The following is a 25443-nucleotide window of genomic DNA, read 5'->3' as shown; positions in this document are numbered from 1 at the left end:
AATACGTAGAAGAAGAATAATCTCTATGGGATCAAAAAACTCTATTTACCGGTGATTTTTAATTTCTATTCCCTGAAAAACTTGATTTGATATATGATAACATTATCGTTTTTTTTTTTTTTTTTGAATGTATATAACATATCTTTATCATAAGAATTATTGTGTTTATCTTCAAATTTTCTTATTATCGTTAGTCCCCCCTACTTTGCAATCCTAGCTCCGCCATTGTTTGCAATATATTTTACCTTTAGAGATAAAACAAAATTTGTCACGAAAAACATATTGTGACGGGCATCTAACGACAACTTGGCAACAATTTATTTATTTATTTTGTCGCGATAACCTTTCGCAACAAAATATGTACTTTTAGCGACAAACTATTTTGCTGCCAAAAACCAAATTTGTTGTAGCATGGATTGATTCACAGCGGCATGGTACGATTGACAATGGATGGTGTGGTCGAGAAGAATGACAAGTGAGGTAAAAGATAGAGGTCTTTTGAGATAATCACACCGAGTAAATCACACTGGCTTGCCATGCAAAAAGATATTCAAACAACGATCATGAAGAAGATGACGATGTTGGGCCTTTTGTAGTTTTTGGTAAGTTGACTAGATTACCTTATTGAATCATTTTATAAAATATATAAAAATAAATAATTTTTTAAAATGATCTAAAATGGCACTATTGGAGGACATGGGTAATGGATAAGTAAAGAAAAAAATAGAAAAAAAAAGTATAAAAGAAAAGTAAAAAAGTATAAAAGAAGAGTGCAAATTAAAGAAAACAAATCTGCTCCAAAATCTGAAAACTAGTGCACACTCATATTGGAATTTTTTTTCCTTTTTTCGATAGAAAAAAGTAAAATTAAAAAAAGAAAAGAAAAAAGAAGTAATGTGCATATAACACCCTTATACTATGAGATTAATGACATATATATCCTTTTGGGTATTTTCGGAAAAACAAATTGACAAAACAGATATTACAATATTAATTTATGTCATATTTTTTATTGAAAGTATTTTTGTACAATATAAAAAAATTAAAGGTATTTTTTGTATTCAAATAGAGATAAAAATACTACGTGCAATATATTTAGGAATATTTTATACACTTGTCCCTACATCATATACAAATTCGGTTGCCCTGTTATTATTCTTAAATCTGTTAAAATTATTTTTAATTCTTTCCTATAAGAATAATATTTGGGTCCAAATTCATCCAACCTTGGTTCGACAGTGTTATTCTGTCTATAATAATCACCATCTCTGCCCTTTATGGGTATATTATTAGTTTGTTTGTTGATTCTGATTTTTCTCCGTGCAATAACAAAATAGTAATTGGCATAATTGCTAATAATAATAATTTCTACTTCTTATAGCGTCTAGCTTGTTCGAAGCCCAGAACTTCATCAAGAAACTTCAAACTTGACCTGTTAAAACTTTAACAGCTTCAATTCAACGAAATCCTCTCTCTCTTTCTCTTTCTCTTTCTATATATATAATACACGAGTATTATATATATATCACCCCGTATATCTTCAGAGATCTAAACCGGTGTATGGCGAGAACCCGTTCCAACTCAACCGGAACACAATCACCAAACCCTAACTTCGCTCTCTCTCCATGGCCACCGACGCAACTCCAAAATTCCAAAATCCCGACCTATTGCCGGTCCCACAACCACCCGACTATAACCCGGCCATAGTCGTCTCGCCGTCGCACGACGGCCTACACTTCTGGCAATTCATGATCGCCGGTTCGATAGCCGGTTCGGTCGAGCACATGGCCATGTTCCCGGTCGACACCGTCAAGACCCGAATGCAAGCCCTCGGATCCTGCCCCATCAAGTCCGTGGGCCTCCGACACGCCCTGCGCTCCATCCTCCAAACCGAAGGAGTGGCTGGTTTTTACCGCGGCATCGGCGCGATGGGCCTCGGCGCCGGCCCGGCCCACGCTGTTTACTTCTCCGTTTACGAGTTCTGCAAGAAGGCGCTTTCCGGCGGAAATCCTAATAATCACGCCGCCCACGCGGCGTCTGGGGTGTTCGCGACGTTGGCGAGCGACGCCGTGTTCACGCCGATGGATATGGTGAAGCAGAGGTTGCAATTGAGTAACAGTCCGTACAAGGGGGTGTTGGATTGCGTGAGGAGGGTATTGAAGGAAGAGGGGTTTAGGGCTTTTTACGCATCGTATCCCACCACGGTGCTGATGAATGCGCCGTTCACGGCAGTGCATTTTGCAACTTATGAGGCGGTGAAGAGGGGTTTATTGGAGGTTTCGCCGGACAGTGCAAGTGACGAGCGGTTAGTGGTTCATGCGACCGCTGGGGCTGCTGCCGGGGCATTGGCAGCATTCGTGACAACGCCGCTTGATGTCGTGAAGACTCAGTTGCAGTGTCAGGTTAGTCATTCATATATATATATATATATATTTATATGCTATCTTACCATATCTAACATATAGCAGCAAGATAGATTATTCATATTCGTTTAGCTAATTGATTCTTTTATGAATGTATTTAGTCCATGTGACATAGATTACTAGATGGAAACTGTAGACAAGTTGGATTCTTAAATCACAAGTCTTAGGTTGAGTCAACTTTATTCATCAGCATTCTGATCTGATGGTGCTTTTTGCAATTCTGACAATATCCTGTTGTATACCTTATTAAAAGGCTGACATTAGTTAAAAATGAAATGATTGAATTTGGATTTTTCATAAAATCTTTACTAAAAGGGTAGATAAACTGCTAAAATATCAAATGATAATAATGTTGATATTAATGAAATCAATTGATTAGACTTTGGTATGTAACTTTTACTAGGGCTCTTCAGGAAGGAAGGGGGAAGAGAGATTTGAAAAACATATTAGGAAGCAGTGACGGACCTATAATTATTTCTAGTGGCCAGTGTGGGCGATTTGGTTTTGTATCCTGGTTCCACGGTGGACGTGTTAGAGGCTTGGAGAGGGTATATAGTGGACAACCTTGTCAAAGATGGTTGGAGGGTGACGAGGGTCACTCCCCATTGTTTATGGTTAGGTTTGTGCTGCGAGAGAAATAGGAGATCTTTTGATGAGAGGAATCTTCTATTTGGTCTCTCAAATACAATGTACTGTCTGCTTTATTTGTTTGGTTTAATGAGCAGATTTGTAAATCAACGGGGGATCTTTTGGATTTTGTGGATAGCTTGAAAGTATAGTGTTGCCTTGGGCGCCTTTTGTATTCTTTTGGGTTCTTTTGGGAGCGCTTTCCTTTTGAGAAAAACAAAAAAAAAAGTGAGAGACAAATTTTAACTTAAATAATATTTAACTTAATTATAAATTGATAATATTTTCGTTCAATACATTTATAATTGTCTTTAACTAGTTTTTATGTTTTCAAAATGTTGCAACACCACTAAATATACGACCAAGGGTTGTAGCTCGGTGGTATCTACTCTAGTAAGTGAAAGGTTGAGGTTTCAATTTTCCATAAAGGTAAAATGAGTATATGTGCTAAATTTATATTTTTCAATTCTTACAATGGCAGTCAGACTCCTAAATGGTTGGGTCAATGGTAAGATCAGAGGCAAATAAACTAACTTTTTTCGTCTCAACCATAAATTAATTAGGATTTTTCTTACTATCTTGGGGCTTGCACACCTTTCATGAAGAGTTAGTTCGTTGATGAGAACAATAAAAATATATACACATATATTTATCTATTTAGTTAATCAACAGAGAGACTTGTGGATGAGGGAAGGATTGACGGTGGATGATGGAGTTCTTGCCTTCTGTTTGTGTGCGTGGGTGCGAGTGAGAGAAGAAAAAAAAGAGGGAGCGAAAGATGAAAGTTGTGAGGAAATTTGTATAATTATTCAAAATTTTATAGGTAAAAGCATAGGTATTAAAAAATCATTCTTTTTTTTTTTAATCTGGTGGATATTTATATTTAGATTTTTTATTTATTTATTTATTATCTGAATACATGTTAGAAGCTCGGTAGTAATTTTATTAATGGCTTTCTTCCTCAACTGAAACTAGTGTTGTCTTCTTTACGACCCTAGTTTGGCTAGTTATGTCCGCCGGCATGGCCCCTAAGGAATTGTTTGCAGTTAGGAGGAATCAATCTTGACACATGAGGCACCAGGGCGAAAGTCTTTTCCAACTAGGCCAACCCTTTGGGGTTCTGTCAATGGAGCTTCTTAACATATGTAAGCAATTATTAGCTAGTTATGAGGCATGAGTCATGATTGACGTTCTAGTACATTATCCTGATTTGTCGGTGAGAAGATAATTGACCTATGTACGTTTAGTGCTAGAATTTTTTTTTTTATTATTATTATTTTTCCCCAGTAAATTCATTTAGTGCTAGAAACTTGTCCTTAGAGAGAGCATGGAGTTGATGACAATTTTAAGCATTGTTATGGATGGATGTCAGAATTATTTTTGGAATTACTTATCCAATATTTGAAGATGCTTGTGGGTTTTTGTTTGAGACCTCATAAAATACAATTATCTTAATGTGCTCAAGGAAACAACAAAAAAATTCACTAATTCTATCATCATTTATTAATTGTTTTCACAAGTGTTGCGTGATTCATCTATTGAGGAGCTTTTTATACGTTGTGCAGTTTGGGAATTGATTTAGTGTAATATGTGTCAGTCAACGTGCTGTTGTATTGGTTAACATAAAGGCAATTGTGCTTTTCCGTTCCAGCAATACCTTAATCTGCATGATTCAGCCATTATGTGGTTCAAATTAAATTTTATAGGCAGTGATGCGAACAATAATATTCATTTGTTAAGTCATATGTATATGTGCCATTTTGTTTGTATTCTTCGTGTTAAAGAAATTTTTATATACAGTGGATCTATTTCATCTATTTAACTGTGTGTCACTAAATCATGTATCCGTAATTTGTTGGCTTTGCAGGGTGTCTGTGGATGTGACAGATTCACAAGTGGTTCAATTAGGGACGTTTTTCGAATTATAGTGAAAAAAGATGGATACAGAGGGCTCATGAGAGGATGGGTGCCTAGAATGCTCTTCCATGCTCCTGCTGCAGCAATATGTTGGTCTACATATGAAGCTGCAAAATCCTTCTTCCAAGAACTAAACACTAAACAGGGGTAGCAACAATAGCACAGTGACCTGACAGATTATGAAGATTAAGGATCCTAAAGTTTCTGCTGTTCTATTCACGGATATGTCTATATGGTTGACAAAGAGAAGTTTATTAATGTGATGGGACGGTGGAAAATTAGAAACAAACATCTTTCAAACGGAAACCACGCCCTCGTAGTCTTTAATCATTATCATAGACAGAGTTAATTTGATGTATTATATAAACTGTTGTCAGTTTTACTAATTTTGTAGATAAACGCTTGACATGACTTCATTCATACCCATTTTTTATTTTTTTTTATTTTTTTTCTCTGGATTGTGTTTTATGAAACCTATGTAAAATTTTCCTCATTCATTTTGGGGTTTCATGATGATGTAGGGTAATCACTTAAGAAAATTTTGATCTGTTTATTGGATATGAGGATTGGGAATAATGCCTGCTTTCAATATTTTAGTTAGTTTATTTTTTACTCTTTAATTTGTTTTGAAATTTAATGATCTGATTACTAAATTTTTGTCAGTTTATTTTTTACTCTTTAATTTGTTGTGAATTTTAATGATCTGATTACTAAATTTTGTTGAGGAATGCTATCAACATATTCCTTTATGCATGTCTGCCCTAGTAGAGAAGGCTTTTTCAGCATGGGTGATGTAACTGTAATCCAACATTTGCCTTCTTGCTGCCAGATTTTAAACTTATGGTATGCATCAAATCTTGATTTTGTGGTAGGACATTTCTTTTTCACAGCGGCTCTTTTGGTTATCTGGTCTTCTCCTCTCAATACCAGCATAAGCTGAACAGACACTAGTATTTTGCTGTTAGATGTTGCTAGGTCACAGCTTGTGTAGGGTAGAGTGCTATGTATCAAATGGTTGAGAGAGAAGGCTGGAAATTTTAAAAGATGCATCTTAAGGGGAGCAACTCTTCATGTACATATAACTGCTTAGTTTTCACTTGCCTAATCCTTATTCTTATTTTAAATTTTCCCAGGAAATCAAACCTCATTATATGAAATGCACTCCTGTTTGTTTCAATAGTGAGAACCTGTTAATTTCCTAAAGAGGAAAAGTGACACGAGTCAGGTACTCCAATCCATTAAGCTGTATCATTGGGCAAGATCTGTTGCACTCATTTTCACAATTTACATCACTAACAATGAAATGTTCAGAACAATTGTATGCTCATTGCTTGAAGATTAAAGGTACACAAACTTTCGGCCAGCATTTTCACCCAAAAAATGCATACAATGGACCACTTGGATGATCACATTCATTAGTTGTCTACTGAGGTAAAAACAGAATTGAGAAGGGAGATCCACATTGCTGGTGTTAGTTACACACTGTTTGAAAAGAGACCTTTAATTTAAAACATAAAATGTCATGAAGAAAAAATAAATCAGTATAACCAGTTGCTCGCCCTTCAACTTAACCATTTTAGGTCCAACTTCATTTAAGAGATCCAGAAGTTTCACGACCAATCACCCGACCAACAATCACAGTAATATCATCTAGCTTTCCACCTGCCCAACAATAGACATTGGGTTAGCCTACCTGTGAAAAGACAAAAATGGGCATCGTATACGGAAAAAGGGAAGCCATGCCTGTTAACTTCATCCCCAGAATTTTCTTCCACAGAGGAACATCATAACCCTGCTTGGCAAGACAGCAAGCATGTCATTTCCATTGCCAGCATATAGGTGTTGTACAGGAAGTATGCTTATGTCTGAATTGATCTTACCCTGGTTCTGGCCTCCAATATATAGGGGGAATCAAAGTTGGAATCCATAGAGTGATTGTGAGCCAGATTAGCTAATGCATTTGCTAACATTCAAACAAATTCTCAGTTAGAAAACTATAAAAACTGAGTCACCAATGCTCAAAGCAGATAAGAGTCAAAAAAAAATAATAATTACCCGTCTCAAAAACATCACTGTATCTGGCCAATGTTGAAACAATTTCATGGTCAAAAACATTATCGAAAAGCCCATCTGAGCCCATCACAACGGAATCTCCCTCCATTAACTCCACACTGCTAACCTGTGTTTGGAGAGAAATTAGCCTGCAATCATTAATATGACCAAAAGATACATTTTGCATATGAAACATTCTCTGACATTTGGCAATAATACCTTAACTAAAGAATCCACATCAATTGCCACAGTGCTGACTAACCAAATACCATATGCCATTTTCACCAACTAATCTACATGTTATATAGACGTAAAAACTTGTAGTTCAGCAAAAACAAATTATTTTTCTGGGGTGTGTATCTACTAGAAAACTACCAACATTGAAGGCATATAAAATGGTCCTTGAAAATTTGTGTAGTGAGGACAAATCTGGCTATCTATAGTCATAAGATACTCATCACATAAGTTATATGCTTCATATATCTATGTGGCATTTTCAGGCAGACTTTATAAGCTGCATTAATATTTAATAGAAGATCAGAGATATTGTTCACCAATGGCAAGGCATAACATGGTTGCTTTCATCCACTAAGACACTTATAGCCATTTTTAGATTGATTGCCATAATGCTATATGTACCCGAACAAGAAAATCGATATGACGATGGGAATTCACAATTGATAAATATGAGGTACTTGTCCTACACATAATACTTTCGCAAACATTGTATGAAATAATTCTTAGTTTTACAACTGTTGCGACATCTGTAAAAGAGTGAAAGAAGTTGATTTCCTTCACAAATTTTTATATTTAATCGTTCAATTCTGAAGCTTGAAAGCAAGTATTCAACTACAGAGGAGTCATTGCTGTCTCACTCAAAATCTCAACATGAGAGCAGAAAGCATGACATTTGATTTGTGATGGAGACAAAGCACCTAGCATAGAGAACTTCATTCTCATGTAAAGGATGCTAGAGTACGAATCATCATACCGTGGCATCAAGGTATGTCTGACCAACTGCCTCAGAGCTCAACTGGTATGGGCAGTCGAAGTAATGTTCTTGTGGAGACGAGGAAAAGATTATTTGACCTGAACTCTCAGAAATCAAGCAAATGTCACTACTTAATTGCAAGGAGGAGAAGAAAAAACAACAGAGAAGGAAACCGTCCAAGTAAAGCTCAAAAACTGAATGTATGGAAAGTCTTTGGTTACCTTTACGAATAACTTTTAGCCCACAATCTCCAACATTGGCAATCTTCAGAATTCCATTCCTCTCCAGCATGGCAACAATTCTACAAGGTCAAATGAAAATCCAACGAAAATAAGGTCACAAATAATTGATGACGTCTTTGAGATTGCTGATGACAACTATCCAGAAGACCTGGTACAGGAAAATATAAACCTACACAGTAGCTGAACCTTTTGAAGAGGTAGCGGCATGTGCTTTCCTTAAAAGAATTTGAGGATCATAGTTAACCTGTCAAATTATGTAACATTCCTCAAGTATATCAGCTAACATATATTAGACCGTCCGTAAAATGATTTCTCAAACAGACAAATTACAGGGACAAATTGTTTAAACCGAGTTCTCAGGCGAAGATTGTAGACTTCACACCACCATGGTATGAAAAAAAAGAAAAAAAGAAAAAAAAAAAAAGAACAGTGTAATTGGTAAATCCATGGAGACTAATACCTCTTCATCCCCAACTAAACATGAAGCATTAGCCATCAGTTCCTGAGGGAATAATGCAGGATTCACATTCTGTTCTGCCCACCTGTGATGCATAAATTTAGTCCGATAGTATCTGGTACTTCAGTGTAATTTATAATTCATAATAAATTAATTATATATGAAGTAGTAAATTATGTAACTCATGTGCCTAGTAAAATGATATGTGCAAAGACCTTTAAGTGCGCCAATTAGAAAAAGTGACATAGTCCACATTGAGGGTAATACTAAAGGGAAGATGAAAATTAAAGTTAAAGTGGGTAGTGGGTAGTGGGTAGAGTTAAGAAAAATATGATAGCATGTGGATTGACTGATGCAATGACCTTAAATAGAGCGGAAGGGAAACGTAGGATTCATGTGGCCAATCCCAAGTAGTTAGAAAAAAAAGGCTCGGTTATTGTTGTTGTTGCTATGTGCCTAGTAAAATAATCTGCAAACTCTTGAAAATAGCCACGAAGGAAAATAAGTGAATCATTGCCTTGAATATAGGTTAACAATTGCAAATAAATATCTCTATAACCTGATTATATATATATATATATATATATATATATATATATATATATATATATATATATATTGTATTCCATTTCCAATATTGAAAGAGACTAAAATTTTTGAACTTATTTATAACAAAAAATTGTGAAGATACTTCTTTAAAATTAAATCTGTGTACCCAGAAACACCATCAGCAACAGCAATGACTCCTCCATTGTAGCTGCTCACACAGAAAGCATCTTCCCCACCCTTGTCAACCTTTTAAAAAAAACCAAGAGTTACAGAATGTGGTGAATTTGAAAGTAAAAATTGACATTTGGCAAACCAGTAGAAGCACTAAATTTAATCACCCAAAAAAAAAAGTATAAACACTCCACTTAAATTAGAAATAAGAAGGTAGACATAATTGGACATAAATCATAGTTGAACCAGTGATTTGCAAGAATAAAATACCTTTTTGGGGTGTGGAATGAGGTGAGTTCCAACACAAAAGGACACCTCTGGTCTGGGACCAAAGCAAAAGAAACCAAATACACATCAATCCAAATGCCTTTACAACTAATTAGTGTGGTAGAAGAACTACAGAAGTTTAACTAATTGGTCACCAAGATTATCTTTTTCTAACATACCCTTTATGTCAATTTGGGGTTTGTATATGAAATGAATTTCTACAACAACTGCAAAACAAAAAAGCCAACAAAACCTGAGAATTTAGACTTACCTAAGTGAATTGAATTCCGATGTTTGAACAGAACAAATAAATGTCCTTGTCATTGTAATTGACCCTTTGTTTGGAAAATTGGGAGAGAAAAAGGAATCCGAGAGTCGGTATGAGTGAGAAATGGAAGGCTTGAAAATGGGAATCGCCATTTCCCGCTTCCACTCTCTCTCTCTCTACATACACAACAACAGTTTCATTGGATGTTAGCTCTTTGGTGTTCTGTTGAAGAATCGAGCCACGTCGAAATCGTGATATATATATTGTATATCTAGTATATACACAAAGGTATATACAAAAATTCGGTACTTGCAAACATCAAGCACCAGTGGTCTAGTGGTAGAATAGTACCCTGCCACGGTACAGACCCGGGTTCGATTCCCGGCTGGTGCAAATTTTTTATTTTTGCTCTTTACCCCTCACACACAGTCTCTCTCTAAATTGACTACTCCTACTACATTAGGTTTTGTGTAATTTTGTGTAATTTCCCCCAATTGCAGTGGCATATCCCTAACGAAGGCCAAGAAATAGAATATCTTTTCTTCTTGGATTCAGATTTGTCTGGATCTCAAACGATGAACGCTGTGTCGAACTCTGCGACTGATCTCATTGAAGGTAAATATTGGATTGAAGTTACTCTTTTTTATTTTGTTTCAATCTAGTTTCTGTGTATGTGTGTGTTTATATGTATATATCGATGAATGTGATGTATTGCAGAAAACGCCGGTGGGAGTGATTCGGACTCGAACCACGAGGACTCGCCGGAGTACTATCAGCCAATCTCCATCGGCGAAGGCGATCTTTCTGATCAATCAAACTCTGATCAGAACTCAGATGAAGATTCTGATTTGCATCCTCTGCCGAACGGTTATGCTCGATGTGTAGAGAACAGGATGTCTATTCTTGATCTGAGCGAGGACGAAGAATCAGAAGAAGAAGAGGAGGAGAGGATTGGAGAGGCGTCTGATTCGGCGATGCTGAGAGCAATCAGAGAGGATGAGAACCGCCGAAATGCGCCCTTGACGGCTGAGAATGCGACCAGAGTCATGGAGGCGATGCGTGGGATTTCTTTCGGCGGATTGGCTCCGGATTGGGCGGATCAAGTTCCGGAGAATCAGTGGATCAATCGGCTGAGAAGATTGAGACGACCACCAACCACTGTGCAAGATTGAGCAAACCAAATCAAAATCAAATTTGGAGTGAGACTGGGTAGCTATTGATATTCCATCATTGAACTTTTCTTTAATTTTTGGGTTGATTTGAATATCTTATTGTGATTGTAAACTCTTTTTAGTTGAATAGAGTTTTTAAATCATGACTTCATTTTGGATTCAAGATAATTAAGCCAATCTCTGTGTTTGGATGGAATGATTTGGAGAAAGAAAAGAAAAGTAAGGATAGGGTTAAGTGTGTGTAGGCTATCCCTCTCTATTCTTCATTGGCCATCTCACAGAAGATGAGAGAGAAAGCATAATGTGATTTATTGATTTTTTGATAATATTAAAATTAGTCTCTACAAAGAGAGACTTAACTACTTATAATTATAATTATAAAAGGATAGAAAAAATAATTTAAATATATATATATATATATATATATTTCTCCTTTTATCTTATTATTTGCTTATTCAAATAATAATGATAATAATAATAATTATTATTATTATTTTATTTATTCAAACATGAATAAATTTTATTATTATTATTATTATTATTATTTTTTCTTAACTAATATTATCTTTTTTTCTTTTCTCATACATATGTATCCAACCTTACGATAGGAAAATAAAACGAGTCCTATCAAATAAATTCATGGGTAAAGTACATAGACACCCCCTGAAGTTTGGACAAAGGACAAGCAGAAGAAAGTTGGCCTGTTTTTGGACAAACACACCCCCTTGTGAAATTTGCCCTCCAAACAGAGCCTTAAATCATGTGAAAAGTCCACTTTACCCTTAACTATTTTATTAATTTTAATTATAAAATATTAAAAACATAAATGACCAAATTACCCTTTTTCATCTCTCTCTATATATAAGTATATATATATATATATATATATACACACACACACACCAACAATCCTTCACCACCGCCCCCAATCTCCATAATCACCAACCCCCAACCTCCATAATCACCACCCCCTAAAGAAGACGCCGAATAGGAGCTCTGCCACCACCACCTCCTCGAACTCGCCGGAGCTCAGCCTCGGTTCGGGTGACCAACTCAGCCTCGGACAAGTCGGGTTTGACCGGGATTGACAGAGACGTTCCCCACGCTAGCGTCTTTGATTCTTGACAACGGCAGAGAGTTGATTTTGAGCCTGCCATACAGCGAAGATTTGAGGATTAGATCGGTGCTGCCGCCGCCACCACCACCCTCTTCCCCTCTCTCTCTATACACACGCGCGCACATATATATCACCCATCTGCACACATCACCATCCCCAGTTCTCATCTGCGCACGGAAAGGGCTCTAATCAGACAGCAGAGGCGATGGCCACTTCAGCCTCCTCGGTCTTGCAGGTGACGATCGCCGGACTATGTTTAACCTTGTCGTCATCGGAGCTTGGTCCTCGCCGAATTGTTTCTGCTCATCGGTCTCTTGTTACTCGGTTTTTAAACCTCGCCACATTGTTCAGTCCATGGCCGCATTGTCATCGGAGCTTGGTCCTCGCCGATAATTTCAGGGTTTCGCCGATGCTTTTGGGTTTCGCCACCACCATCGCAGTCATCGCCGCCACCCCCACTGTCGCAGCCCTCACCACAATCTCTCTCCTATCTTTTTCCTCTCTCCTCTTCACCTCATCTCTTCAACTATGGCCGCCCCTCTCTTCCCCCTCTCTACACCCACCATCGCAGTCACAAACCACCATTCATTTGATCTCCCTTCTCTCTCCTCTGGTGAACTGAATAATACACACACAGGCGGGTTCGGGTTGGGTTTCGGGTTTGGGTTTAATAAAAGGGTATTTAAGTCAATTAAAGTGTTAATTTTATTTGAAAGGGTAATAAGGTCAATTCACCATCTTTAGGGTCTCTTTGTCCATTTTTAAAACTTGAAGGGGTGTCATTGTCCAAAAATAGGCCAACTTTCCTCTGCTTGTCCTTTCCCCAAACCTCAGGGGGTGTCTTTGTACTTTTCCCTAAATTCATTTTAAAATATAAGACAATTGACCATTTGAAAAGTTATAATTTTTTTTTTATTAGATTTATCTAAATATATGTATATTTATTTTATATTTCAAAATATTTCAAATTGCATTATTTATACCATACAACAATACACAATCAATAAAATATTAGTTAAAAAAGAGGCATGGCAACCCAGGATGAGCTGAAACCCAGAGATGAGCTGCTAGGAGCTAATAACCATCTATTATTTTGATATATATTTGTTAATTATTATAAGGGCAAATTTTTCAAAACCCTCAAAACTATTAAAAAGTGATCATAAAACCCCAATCAGTTTTAAAAACTCCTAACAATATAGCAACGTTATCATTTTACTCCAACTCTGGCAATTCGTCGTTAAGGGTACGTGAAATGACTAAATTACCCTTATTATATTCCTTTTTATTTAAAAAACCAAAAAATCATATTTTTAAAATTACAAAATTATCCTCTACAGTGTACCTTATAGTGGGTACAGTATTAAATTCAAACGATGCCAAATTTATGATGGCAGAGGACGTAGTTCGCACCTGGCCTCTTCACCTCATAAATTGACAAATCTTGACAAGGAGGATAGGTGTGGTATGGGGTACCCTTCTCTTCTTCCTCAAACACAACATGGATCCTAAACTCCTTTACCTTAAGATTAACACCATACCAAAAACCCACTGAAATATTGATTTCATCGCCAGCTTCCATTAATTGATTCGCAAAATTCCGGTGGCTTAACCATACCATGTCGTTGCAGTCCTTTGGAGCGCCCATTTGGGCAGTATGTCCACTTCACATCCTTTGTTCTATTACTCTAATCGTGCATAACTCCTTTCAATAATCTCCGATCGGATGACCAGGTTTTGCATAGACAACGTATACATTCAAGCCTTGGATCTTCAAATTAGGAAATGAAAATACATTAAAACGTATTGAAGATCCCATGCTCTTCATGCTAAACCAGCCTGGAACTTCACTACCAGGGAGAAAAGTACTAAATATACCCAATTCATACAGTCCCTACAACATGAAAATCATAATTTTCAATTCTTAGTTTCTTACCAACATGAGAGAGAGAGAGAGAGCTTACCTGGATGAGAACTTTTCTTTGAGTTAATTGTTGGTCAACTGAAGCTCCAGCAAATTTGACAAGTTTCCTATCTCTCGTCGGTCACCTGAAAACCTCCGTTAAAGCCAGCGAGAGCAAACCTCGGAACAGTTTCATCGAGCTTCGAGATACCCGCGAACTTTTCAGCAGCAAACTTCAAAATTTCACCGAATAGTTCCGGTGACTGCAACCAACTTCACCGGTGAGCATGCGTAATGGCGACGGCGGTGCGACACTCCATTGCTACAATATAGTCGCCATGGTGGTGCAGCACTCCACGGCCATGAAGAAGGCTTCAATCTCACGAACTCAGCTTTGGTCAATGTAAAATCGTGCAAGTCTTGGAACTCTAATGTGTCACTGTCACCTTCACCGTCGTTTCAGTTTTAGGAGCTCGCTGTTAGCCTTTTGCAATGGTGGGCTGAGGTAGCGTGGACATGCACGTTGTCGGACTGAAGTGGGTTTCACGGAAAAGAAATGCACCGGACTGAAATGGGTTTCGTGGACATCCTAAACCCATGACTGAATCCATAACCAGCTACCTCATCCTAGACTAATGGAGGAGAAAAGATGAACTAGAACGATGACACTGTGGGTGTGTTTTTACTATTACAAGCTTGGGGGTATTTTCGGTATAACACATTTAAATACACATTACTTGTTTGGCACATGTGACAGCAGGGATATTTTCGTTAGAAAAGTCAATTTGTCAAAGCATTTGTTAACCACGCGCTGGGTTAACGGGGCCAATTGCCAGAGTTGGGGTAAAATGATTATGTTGCTATATTGTTGGGGGTTTTTTAAACTGGTTGGGGTTTTATGATCACTTTTTAATAGTTTTGGGGGTTTTGAGAAATTTGCCTCTATTATAATGATCAAAGTTACTTCGATAGATATTTGTTAATTGCTATAATAATTAAAGTTAATGATTTATCTAATTCTCAAAAACAACGACAAAAAGAAAAATTAAAAAAAAAAAAATTGCAAAAGTATAAAAAAATTATAAAACATTGCAGTTTTAAATCTAGATTTTGTACAAATCAAATTATTTAAGCTAAAATTTTGAATAAACACATCATATTTTTATGTCATTCGGTTTTAAGTCGGTATTAACCACATCATATTTTTATGTCTTGTCAGTTTTAAGTCGGTATTAAAGTCATCAATAATATCAATTTTCGAATAAAAATAAATTAATCTTTTTATAATCCAATACTAAGTAAGATTTTATAAATAACAGAGAAATGCAACTGTATATAGGCATAGCCCTCGAATCTTTGACAAGCCCAATTCGAAAAGAACCACAGAAACAACAAGCCAAGCCCATCAGTATAACGAAGACAAAACAAGTCGAGTATGAATTAGCCCAATCCCAAAAAAACCACAGAAACAACAGGCCAAGAACCAGCAGTATAACGAAGACATAAAACAAGTCTAGTACGTATAATAGTAGACTAATTATGTCTAAGCCCTACAGTCATCCGGTAAACAAAGATTAGGGCAAAAGCCCTAAAATGGGTGGTCATGTGGCTCCACTTACTGAATTGCTCAACAAAATAATTAAATATACAAGGAAACACATACTCCATATAGAGATGATTACTTCTAAAAGAGTAGTTATGAAATACTTCTTAGCTCACATTTATATTTTTTATTATCCAAAATAAATATTACATTTTGAGAAAAGGAATATTAACGGAGGGAGTATTTTTATTCCTACGGATATGACATATGGCTGTTTGGATCAATATACACCTATCAAGCAAAAAAAAAATAATAATAATAATAATTCCTGTTCCTTTTGTCACATAAATGATTTAAAACTAGGGAAATGCCCAATGTTGAATAAAAGCATGCACCATCTTCTCTTCATCAACTTTGTAATATTGAGAGACACAAGATCGACCAAATTGACTCTCATGAAATGGAATTTATTGAGATTAGAACTTGCAACACTTTAACCACGTGATTAGTATGATTATGGACACAATAATTGGCTGAATAAAATAAAAGTCACCAAAAAAAACAAAAATATTCAACTATTTGAGACCGACTACATGAATTGTGTTTCACGGTGGATACATAGCCCAACCTCAGTTAATGATTGTATACCATGAGCTTCTCTTTTCCGTATTTGTCTCCATGCAACCATACCACCCTTGATTATTACTCCATTCGTTCCAATATAAGTGTCACTTATGGGAAGTGATAATTTTTAAGGAGACATGTGGGACCATGTATTGTTTGTCTGAAAAATTACTAAGTTGCCCTTTCAAGTTTTGAATATTAAAGTTTGAAATTTAAACTCAAAGGACACTTTTGCAATGATATGAAATATATTGTTTGAAAAAGAAGCACATGTCGACTTATAATTCGAGAACAAAGTATAATTTGAAAACATTTGTGAAAGGTTTTGCTTCGGAGGCACATAGCAGAATAATAACACGAGTAATTTGCAAAATTGCAACATTCTAAATTTCTCTATAGTATAAAAGAGTTATTTGGAGTTGTATTTGTACAAGCCTAAAAGTCTACAGAGTAATCTAACATTGTATAGAGGATATTTTGCATATTCTTTGGAGCATTATAGAATTCAATTTTAGAATAATTTTGACCGATGAATGGTTTGTACTTGTACATATCCTTCTATCTTTTCATTCTAAGGCCTCTACCCTATAAATAAAGGTAGGAGTTCATCTGCCCCTCACCAAACTAAATTGTAAGCATTCTCGTAGAGTAACACAACTGTTACATTCACACAAATAGATTGGTACGAGTATTCGGATCGGATATAATCCATATGCACCTTCAATCATCAGAGTTGTTTAACTACGCACTTTTGCACAAATTAATCAATTAATTTAGTAAAAATTAAATACCAAATTTAGAGTTTGGAATGAAGAAGAAGAAAATGATCAAAGAGAAAGCACTAAATTTAAAACTAATTTTTTTTGATAGCTTTCATTTGGTAATTAGGTTGTGCATTGAATCGTATTATGTAGCAATGTGATTAGCCTTTTGAATTAAATCTAAATAAATCTGGTGGCTGATATTAAAGGTATTCATTTAATTCGTCATCAATCGGATTCAATTTGATTTATCCGAATTGATTTTTTAGTCCAACCGTTTGATTTGTTGGCAAACTTATGAACAAGGAATTCGCAGTAAATGGATCGGTCATTTAATATATACACAAATATGTATATTATATATACTATTTCTTTATTCTTTAATTCTTTTAAATTAGCTCATCGGCAAAAACCAAACTCTACCATCTTCTTCTCCGCCATTTCCTTCTCCACCATCTTAATTACTGATACACTTATAATACAACACCTTCAAAAATCTGTTTCTAATTGTTATCATACAATTACAGTCTGCATGCACCATCCATGTATATATATATATTTTTTCCATTGTATGAATAATTAATTAAGTTGCATGTCACTTTACAAATAAACAAATGAACAACGGTAAAATTTTGGTTTACAAACACGACAACCCCAATTTGAGTATTGAGAGACTTATAGATTAAAAGTCACTACACTTACTATTTTGATAAATAGAAACAAACAACTTATACAACAACCAAAACACTTCTAATTTATTACAATAGGTGTAGATATAAAATGGATCCACCACTCATTTTTTCTAAAAAATAAATTTTTAAAAAAATAATATTTCAATTGTAAAATCGATTTGATCCAATTCGATATTGAATTTTTATTTTAGGATAATGATACTTACACCGAAACCATGCACCGAATTGCTGGGCAGAATGATATAGCAATCCCATTATTCAGTTTTACTAATCAGAATGATATGGCAGACGATTTTTTACTAATCTAATTATTCAGTCTTACTGTTTACCATCCCATCCCTAATTTCAGAAACCAATCGCCGTCTCCAATTTCTCAGACAAAGTTTCTCTCGTCATCCTTAATTTCTCGGCCTTCTTTTTTTTTTTTTTTCCTCCGATTCGACATGATTTGCAACAACTCCAACTGTTCTAACGATCTACAACAAGCTTTTGACGATTTGCAGCTTTTTGACGATTTGAAACTATTGAGTACCTCTGGTAAATCAGATATATAAATATATATATATATATATAGATGGAATTGTTTGATCATCACTAGTCATCTGAATCAATCTATATTCAATAGATTGACATTGGTGTTGAACTCTTAAAAAAAAAAAAAAAAAATTTGCAACAACGTATACATATACAAGGAGATTGAACTAAAAATTCGAATACAAATACATTTGATAACAATACTCAAAATGGTTGTGAACTAAAAATCATTCCAAAATACATTACTAAATCAACATGAAGTTACATAAAATTCTCAAAATAAAAATCTCTCTACCACTAAGAAAAATAGAAACTCTGAATTGCTCTGGTCCTCAACGCCAACTCTACAACCACCAAGGACCTAAAATGTTAAAATAGGGTGAGCTCACAAGCTCAGCAAGATCCCTGCTCAGCAAGCAATAACCTTACCATACTTCCAAATACCACTATACATCACATAATACTTAATAAAACAGAACTAACCAAAAAAAGTGCAGCCTCTAACTAGACAGCTACTGTACCCTAGGTAATTATAATATGCTAAATGTAACTTCCACAAAATCTTCTCAGATAAATGATCACATTTCCAACTTAGGTGAATACATATTAAACCTCATAATTAAGAATCACATGCCACTACATAGTAAGGAACAAATCCAAATACATATTATGGAACGAATCCAAATATAAATACATAGGTAAGGAACGAATTCAAACTTTTCAACAAATTATGTGGGGAACCCATCAACTCTGACACATGATTCCCAAAATAGGCAAAAAATATATTCCAACCCTTGTATAGATACAAACCCAAATGGTAGTTATTTATAGAATGAGATGAACTCGTGCAACCACAAAACTGAATCAATACACATGTTTACTTATAGACAATACTAAATGGATCATTTCAACTGCGATTCCAATTCTCTTTAAAATCTAGTTCGAGCCTCAATTTCCGGTATCTAAAAATCTCAAATTGATTTAACAACAAAACCAATACACCCACATATTGATAATATGTATCAACACCAAAAACAAATCAAACTTATTCATTTACGTAATAAAATGATTCTAAACATTCAGATAATAATTATAAAAATATGTAATCACCCAATATTTAATTACTCTTAATAATACAATGCACTATACTCAATCATATATATAGAAGAAGGTAAGATTAAACTTGCCTTATTCACGTGATGATAATTCCCTGATCTAACATAATCACTCTTCCTCGTAATTCTGTCTGATCATAAAACCTTATAAATTCGTCTCTACAATTATCATTTGTAATTATGGAAAAACACTTTTCCATTCCCAACTAAATCTGGTTTTAAATCTAAATAAAATCTTTCTGTTAGAGGAATAGATACCTCCTTTAGTAGTAGACAATCCCGTAACGTGATGCAACACATATCGCATATCCTAATCGACATTTAAAACTTAAATCCGAAACTACTCATCTTATCACCACCATATGGTAACTCCACGTACCTATGGTAAATCCGTGTACCTATATATTTAACTCTCCATTAACCTAAAGTACCAAATAAATCGGTTAAACCACTTAACCATAAAATATATAAAAAATCACGGGTGTTACAGTGATACTCCCAAATCGTCAAAAACTTGTTATAGATCGTCAAAACATTTGGAGTTGTTGCCGATCGCGTGGATTAAGAAAAAAAAAACGCAATCTTCGTTTGAGAAATTGGGGACGACAAAGAGGTTTTTGAAATTAGGAATGGGATGGTAAACAATAAAAGTGAATAATTAGATTAGTAAAAAATTACTTTAAATGACGTTCTCTGCCAGCTGAACTGCCATATCATTCTACCTAACAAATCGATGCATGACTTGAGTGTAACTATCATTACTCTTTATTTTATTATCAATTTGAAGATTGTTGTGTCATCATGGCAGCAACATCCACTCCACTCCAAAGACTCCCAATTGATTTAATTTCTATTTTTAGTTTAAAATCTAATTTGATCTATTGCTGACCATCCTAATTGAGTAGTTTAGAATGTTAGTGGTCTTTTGTCTTGAAAATTGAAATATACACGTACGCTATGGCGTACTAGTAGTACTACCAACAGTTCTACCTTTTGAATTAGACGGAAAAGCTGCCATGTGGCGTGGTGGGTGCGACGGAGTTTAGATGGGTTTGCCTCATTATAAGTAGATATTTGTTACAACAGTATTGGTTGGACTTCGATTGTTGATTGAAAATGAGTACGTGAAATCAAGATGTTGCGGCAGGTCTCATTAGTAAATACGAAGTGGTATAATAGAAATGAAGGTGACGTGTTTCCAACAAATTATAATAAATTGAAAATTATTGTTTGTGAACGGGTCTCATTTAAGGGCAAATCCAGGAGTGAACTAATATTTCTTTGGGTGGATTAATAATAATAATAACAAATTTTATTTTTTTGGGGGTTGAGCTAAAATTAGGTATAGTAAATTTATTTATTTATTTTTATAAGCCCACCCAAGCCCACCCCTGAATCCGCCAACGGTCTCATCGATGTCCCCATTCTGAGTCACTTGATCAAGTTGACTTAGTTTAGTTGCACATATGCATTGGCAATATAATTGTGTAATTTGGAAAAAAATAATTATTTGTGTGTAAAGTAAGAGTTAGAAGTGTCATTTATTTTTAAAATGGGAGTGTAACCATAGGAAAGGGGAGTATGGATAGATATCGCCTCCCATTTATTATTCCAATTTATAAAGGTAAATTTGAAATTTTAACAGATTTAGACCTAGTTAAGAGTATCTCCAATGCAAAATGCTATTTTTCCATGACAAAGCTATATTTTGAGAGGAACTACAGTGTTAAAATACTATATTTTTGCAATTCTGTTCGAATGGTGCATTTCTTCCAAAATGCTGTTTGGAGCCAAAATGCTATTTGGAGTCTATTATTTTCATCCACCTGCTATATTTTGAGAAACGGCACCGTATGAGAAAAAAGAAACTTCTTAAAATTTTTTTAGAGTTACTATATATGGCAATACTGTTGACAATCTCAAAATATGAGAGGTCTTTTGAGAGCCCATTAGAGTGTATTATTTTCATCCACCTACTATATTTTGACTTTAAGAAGCCCTTTAAAGGGTATTGGAGATGCTCTAATAAAAAACTTTATCAGTAATTTTGTGTTTTTATTTAGGGCGAATGGCAAAAAACCCCTCTTTACTTTCACCCGTTTGCAAAAAACACCCCTTGTGAATATTTTTAACAAAAAATCCCCTTCAACTATCTTGAGGAGGAGACTTTAATTGGTGTCTGTTTAAATAATTTGTTGAGCCATTTTTTTGGACGAAATTGTCCCTTAATAGTAAAGGGCTTTTTATTATTATTTACTCTCTCACCACGTCAGCAAATTCTTCATACTGTTTTATTCATACAAAAGCGTTTCAATATTATAATTGAATCATATATTTTTATGCAGGTGCGCTGTTTAATGTAAAGAGTGTTTCAATATTATAATTGAATCATATATACTATAATACTATATACGTGTATGAAAATTAAATCAAATTTGTTTTATTTACTTTTATCCTATCAATATGAAAACATATTATAAGTGAAAGTTTATTGTATTTTTTATCCTATCATATCCATATGATATTTTTTCCCTAATATCATCTTAAATTAGTAATATTATATGTTTATGTATAGAAGGGTATTTTATACGAGCTTGCATAAAAGTTAAATAATTATAGTAATCCCACTAAAAGTATGTAATGATTTTGTTGTGTTCTTCTCAAAATGGACAACCACCACCATAAAAAAAAAAAAAATTTAGGGTTTAAAACCCCAAACTGTAAATCTTCGAATTTCAGTCCAAACGTGTCTGATCTTTGTATAGCTATTAATGCGAGCAAGTAAATTGCATGAGAAAGACGAATGATACTGAGAGTTGTGGATGATTCACTTGGTGTAAAAACATATTCAATGCCAATTTTGGTTGATTCGCTTGGTATAAATCTTTTGTAAAGATTGAGTCCAAACGTAAACAAATGAAAATAAAATTCGTTTTCGGCAATCACCAAAAAAAAATAAAAAAGCATGGGTAATTTGGTAATAGTGTGTGTTTACTAAACGGACGTAAGTTAAAGTCACCCCCTCGAGATAGTTGAGGGAGATTTTTTGCTAAAAATATTCATAAGGGGGATTTTTTGCAAATGGCTGAAAGTTGAGGGGTTTTTTTTGCAATTCGCCCTTTTATTTATATCTTTAGTACAATTTTAATCTACACTAACCAAATCTGAACAACATAACGTTTTGACCCACTAAATCTTAAAATTAATAGGTGGAAATCGACTACCGTACCAAGTACTTATTGTAACATACCGGATGTTTCGTAGGGTTTGTAATAGATAAAATAATAGGAAAATAGAAGAAAAATAAGAAAGAATAAGTAGTAAGAATACTCCGAAAGGTTTCGCCAGTCGATCGTTGTGTTCCCTTTCCCCTTCTTGCTGTCAATTCCCCTTCTTGCTGTCGATCAAAGTCTCCCCCTTCGATCACCTGCGTTTTCTAAAGTATACTGGAGTTATTAACACATAGGTTGTGCATGGAGATTTATTAGAACACCGGCCTTGTTGTACAATAAGGTTGTGATTACAGTGGTACAAATATGATGGTGTATATATATGATATATATATATATATATATATATAATATAATTATATATTATTTTAATCAGATCAGATCATTATCGGATCGGATTAACATAAATTCATATTCAATTTGTTAAGGTATGGGATTTGGATTCGAATCGTAATCGGATTATCGAATTTTTTGTTCAATCCATATATATCCGAATAATCGGATCAAATTCGAATCAGAATCCGATGTATTAACAGGTCCACTTGTAACAGTTATCCACTTGCCCGTATAATACCATCTAATAATGTCAAAGTTACACTAGGTTTCCTAAATTCCTTTTTCTGATAAGAGTCAACTTTACAAATTAACACTTATATATCTAAACTCCGCCCAAGAGTCAACCTTACAAACACCTATATATAAACAACTCCGCCTACCTTCAACATCAAACATCACTGTTCACCTCCCAACCATGGCTTCTTCAAGATACGTCCTCTTCCTCATAACTCTCTCTCTCTTCCTGTTCACTTGTGCTGCCCAACACACCATATGTCCCTTCCAATCCATATACCAGTTCGGCGATTCAATCTCCGACACCGGCAACCTCATCCGCAAAGGCCCCGTGGCCGCAAGATCCTATGCTGCCCGTCCTCCTTACGGCCAAGCCTACCACGGACCCACCGGCCGCTGCTCCGACGGCCTCCTCATGATAGACTACATCGCCACCGCACTCCACCTACCACTGCTCAATCCTTATCTTGAAAAAACCCTAAACGCATCATTCAGTCACGGTGTCAACTTTGCAGTAGCAGGAAGCACAGCCCTCGACGGTGCTTTCTTCGCCACCAGAAACATCCACACTCCAACTTCGGATAGTCCACTGAGTCTTCAGCTAAACTGGTTCAGAACCCATCTCAATTCTCTGTGTCACACACCACAAGAATGCGCAGCAAGGCTTAGGAGGTCACTAATCCTAATGGGTGAGATAGGTGGCAATGACTATAACTATGCATTCTTCCAAAACAAACCCATTCACGAGATTCGAACCTACGTGCCACACGTGGTGGGCACCATCGTCAACTCGGTCAGAGAAGTGATACGCCTCGGTGCCGTACGGGTTGTGGTCCCGGGAAACTTCCCGGTCGGTTGCATTCCCATATACTTGTCATCTTTTCCGAGTAGTGACCCTAGAGCTTATGATGACATGGGTTGCTTGAGTGGCCTAAATGAGTTTGCCTTGTTTCACAATAACTATCTTCAGCATGCTCTGGCCTTGCTTAGGACTGAATTTCCTAATGTTGTCATACTCTATGCTGACTATTACTCGGCCTTCCAGTCCGTTCTTCGCCGCGCGCCGTATCTGGGATTTGATCGGAGATCATTGTTGAGAGCTTGCTGTGGAGTTGGAGGATTGTATAACTATGATGGGAGTAGGATGTGTGGTACTCCCGGCGTGCCGGTTTGCCCTAATCCTGCTGAACATATACATTGGGATGGTGTGCATCTAACACAGGAGGCTTATAGGCACATGTCTCAGATTCTCATTAGTGATATTCTATCTAGAATCCAGTGCGTATGGTAGATATGATATTAGCATATTGTATCTATTGTGAGAGAAATTTAATGTCTCAAATTAGATTTAGTAAATACGTAATTTCATTGCTGCTAGGTAATGAGACTAAAATTCATATGTAACATGGAATTAGTGGGTTGTTTTGAATATTGCTAGTTAATGTTAAGGATTTGTAGTTTTTCTGTTGTTGATGCCAAAAATCTACACGCTCCGGAGTCTGTGACAATTCCTGCAAGACAAGAGAAGTGATGACCGGCGTGGTGCCGGTCGGGTGCACTCCGACGGTCAAGTTAGTACTCGACGATTAAATATCCGATAAGGATTCAATATGTTATGGCGTACCTTTTTAGATTGACTGATCCTTTCTTTTATAGAAGCATTAATGGTAGTAGTTTTTCAAGTGAGATTCTCCCTGATCTAAGATGATATCGTTCCCTTCTTACAGGAATGGTAACTTTGGTTACATGTGCTATTATGATTCCATGGAGATTTTGGGTAAGATAAATCCCTTACCCTTATCTTATTTCTCTTTTGACTTTGAGCTGCCTATTATTTTTATCCTTATCAGTTGCCCCCCATTCTCGTGCTTGCTTGTCAAGTATCGAGAATGTCAAAAGTGTTTTTTTGAGTGACGTCTTTTTGGTATAAATCAATCTCTTTTTTAGGTTAACCCTTGTTGGGCGACCTTTTTTGGTTGATCTCTTAAGATTTGTCCGAATTTCATGAGTTGAGGGAGTAGGCTTTCTTTAAGCTGAATGAGCTTACCTTTTAAAAAAAAGAAGTATATTTACGAGCTTTACTCAACTCGTCCTTTAAAAAGGAAAATATATTTTACGAGTTTCACTCAGCTCGCCCTTTAAAAAGGGAAGTATATTTTACAAGTTAATTTCAACCCCTTTTAATACGGAGAACAACAATTACGAGCTTTATTCAGCT

At 35.6% G+C, this 25443-nt stretch overlaps 4 protein-coding genes and 1 non-coding gene across 6 annotated transcripts; 4 read left to right on the top strand and 1 right to left on the bottom strand.

Moving 5' to 3' along the window:
* The first annotated feature begins 1241 nt into the window (after positions 1–1241).
* On the top strand, positions 1242–5525 carry LOC132269293 (uncharacterized). Its single transcript, XM_059770440.1, has 2 exons — positions 1242–2402; positions 4918–5525. Exons 1-2 carry the CDS (start codon positions 1626–1628, stop codon positions 5116–5118), a joined length of 978 nt encoding a protein of 325 aa, XP_059626423.1. The 5' UTR covers positions 1242–1625; the 3' UTR covers positions 5119–5525.
* A 746-nt stretch (positions 5526–6271) lies between these two features.
* On the bottom strand, positions 6272–10209 carry LOC132269294 (probable protein phosphatase 2C 26). Of its 2 annotated transcripts, none has more exons than XM_059770441.1 (11): positions 9968–10209; positions 9700–9751; positions 9401–9504; positions 8713–8794; positions 8426–8496; positions 8232–8311; positions 8011–8108; positions 7023–7146; positions 6848–6930; positions 6711–6759; positions 6272–6629 (listed from the first exon to the last, which is right to left on the bottom strand). In XM_059770441.1, exons 1-11 carry the CDS (start codon positions 10114–10116, stop codon positions 6556–6558), a joined length of 966 nt encoding a protein of 321 aa, XP_059626424.1. In that variant the 5' UTR covers positions 10117–10209; the 3' UTR covers positions 6272–6555. The 2 variants fall into 2 exon arrangements, with proteins under 2 accessions (XP_059626424.1, XP_059626425.1); XM_059770442.1 differs by having other exon boundaries at positions 9425–9504.
* Positions 10210–10286: 77 nt separating this feature from the next.
* Positions 10287–10357, top strand: TRNAG-GCC (transfer RNA glycine (anticodon GCC)). The gene has a single exon. It is a non-coding gene; the product is annotated as a tRNA-Gly (tRNA).
* Positions 10358–10434: 77 nt separating this feature from the next.
* LOC132269295 (uncharacterized) lies at positions 10435–11287 on the top strand. Its single transcript, XM_059770443.1, has 2 exons — positions 10435–10579; positions 10682–11287. The coding sequence occupies exons 1-2, from the start codon at positions 10540–10542 to the stop codon at positions 11134–11136; spliced, it is 495 nt and encodes a 164-aa protein (XP_059626426.1). The 5' UTR covers positions 10435–10539; the 3' UTR covers positions 11137–11287.
* A 12119-nt stretch (positions 11288–23406) lies between these two features.
* Positions 23407–24516, top strand: LOC132269693 (GDSL esterase/lipase At5g03980). Its single transcript, XM_059770950.1, has 2 exons — positions 23407–23597; positions 23718–24516. Exons 1-2 carry the CDS (start codon positions 23407–23409, stop codon positions 24514–24516), a joined length of 990 nt encoding a protein of 329 aa, XP_059626933.1.
* The last annotated feature ends 927 nt before the right edge of the window (positions 24517–25443 follow it).

The sequence above is a fragment of the Cornus florida genome, unplaced genomic scaffold (assembly GCF_030987335.1).
Source record: "Cornus florida cultivar Cherokee Brave unplaced genomic scaffold, ASM3098733v1 CherokeeBrave_3.0.0_Hap2_Chr08, whole genome shotgun sequence".
NCBI classification, from domain to species: Eukaryota; Viridiplantae; Streptophyta; class Magnoliopsida; order Cornales; family Cornaceae; genus Cornus; species Cornus florida.
This window is presented reverse-complemented; position numbering and strand designations above follow the sequence as displayed.

Excerpts from the sequence above, each read along its gene's own strand:
- LOC132269293 (XM_059770440.1), top strand. The coding sequence starts at position 1,626 with ATGGCCACCGACGCAACTCCAAAATTCCAAAATCCCGACCTATTGCCG. Across the intron at positions 2,403-4,917 it reads AGACTCAGTTGCAGTGTCAG|GGTGTCTGTGGATGTGACAG; the intron begins GTTAGTCATTCA and ends TTGGCTTTGCAG.
- LOC132269294 (XM_059770441.1), bottom strand. The coding sequence starts at position 10,116 with ATGGCGATTCCCATTTTCAAGCCTTCCATTTCTCACTCATACCGACTC. Across the intron at positions 9,505-9,699 it reads TCATTCCACACCCCAAAAAG|GTTGACAAGGGTGGGGAAGA; the intron begins GTATTTTATTCT and ends TTTTTTTAAAAG. Across the intron at positions 6,630-6,710 it reads TCTGGGGATGAAGTTAACAG|GTGGAAAGCTAGATGATATT; the intron begins GCATGGCTTCCC and ends ATTGTTGGGCAG.
- LOC132269693 (XM_059770950.1), top strand. The coding sequence starts at position 23,407 with ATGGCTTCTTCAAGATACGTCCTCTTCCTCATAACTCTCTCTCTCTTC. Across the intron at positions 23,598-23,717 it reads GCCCGTCCTCCTTACGGCCA|CAGTCACGGTGTCAACTTTG; the intron begins AGCCTACCACGG and ends AAACGCATCATT.
- LOC132269295 (XM_059770443.1), top strand. The coding sequence starts at position 10,540 with ATGAACGCTGTGTCGAACTCTGCGACTGATCTCATTGAAG. Across the intron at positions 10,580-10,681 it reads TGCGACTGATCTCATTGAAG|AAAACGCCGGTGGGAGTGAT; the intron begins GTAAATATTGGA and ends GATGTATTGCAG.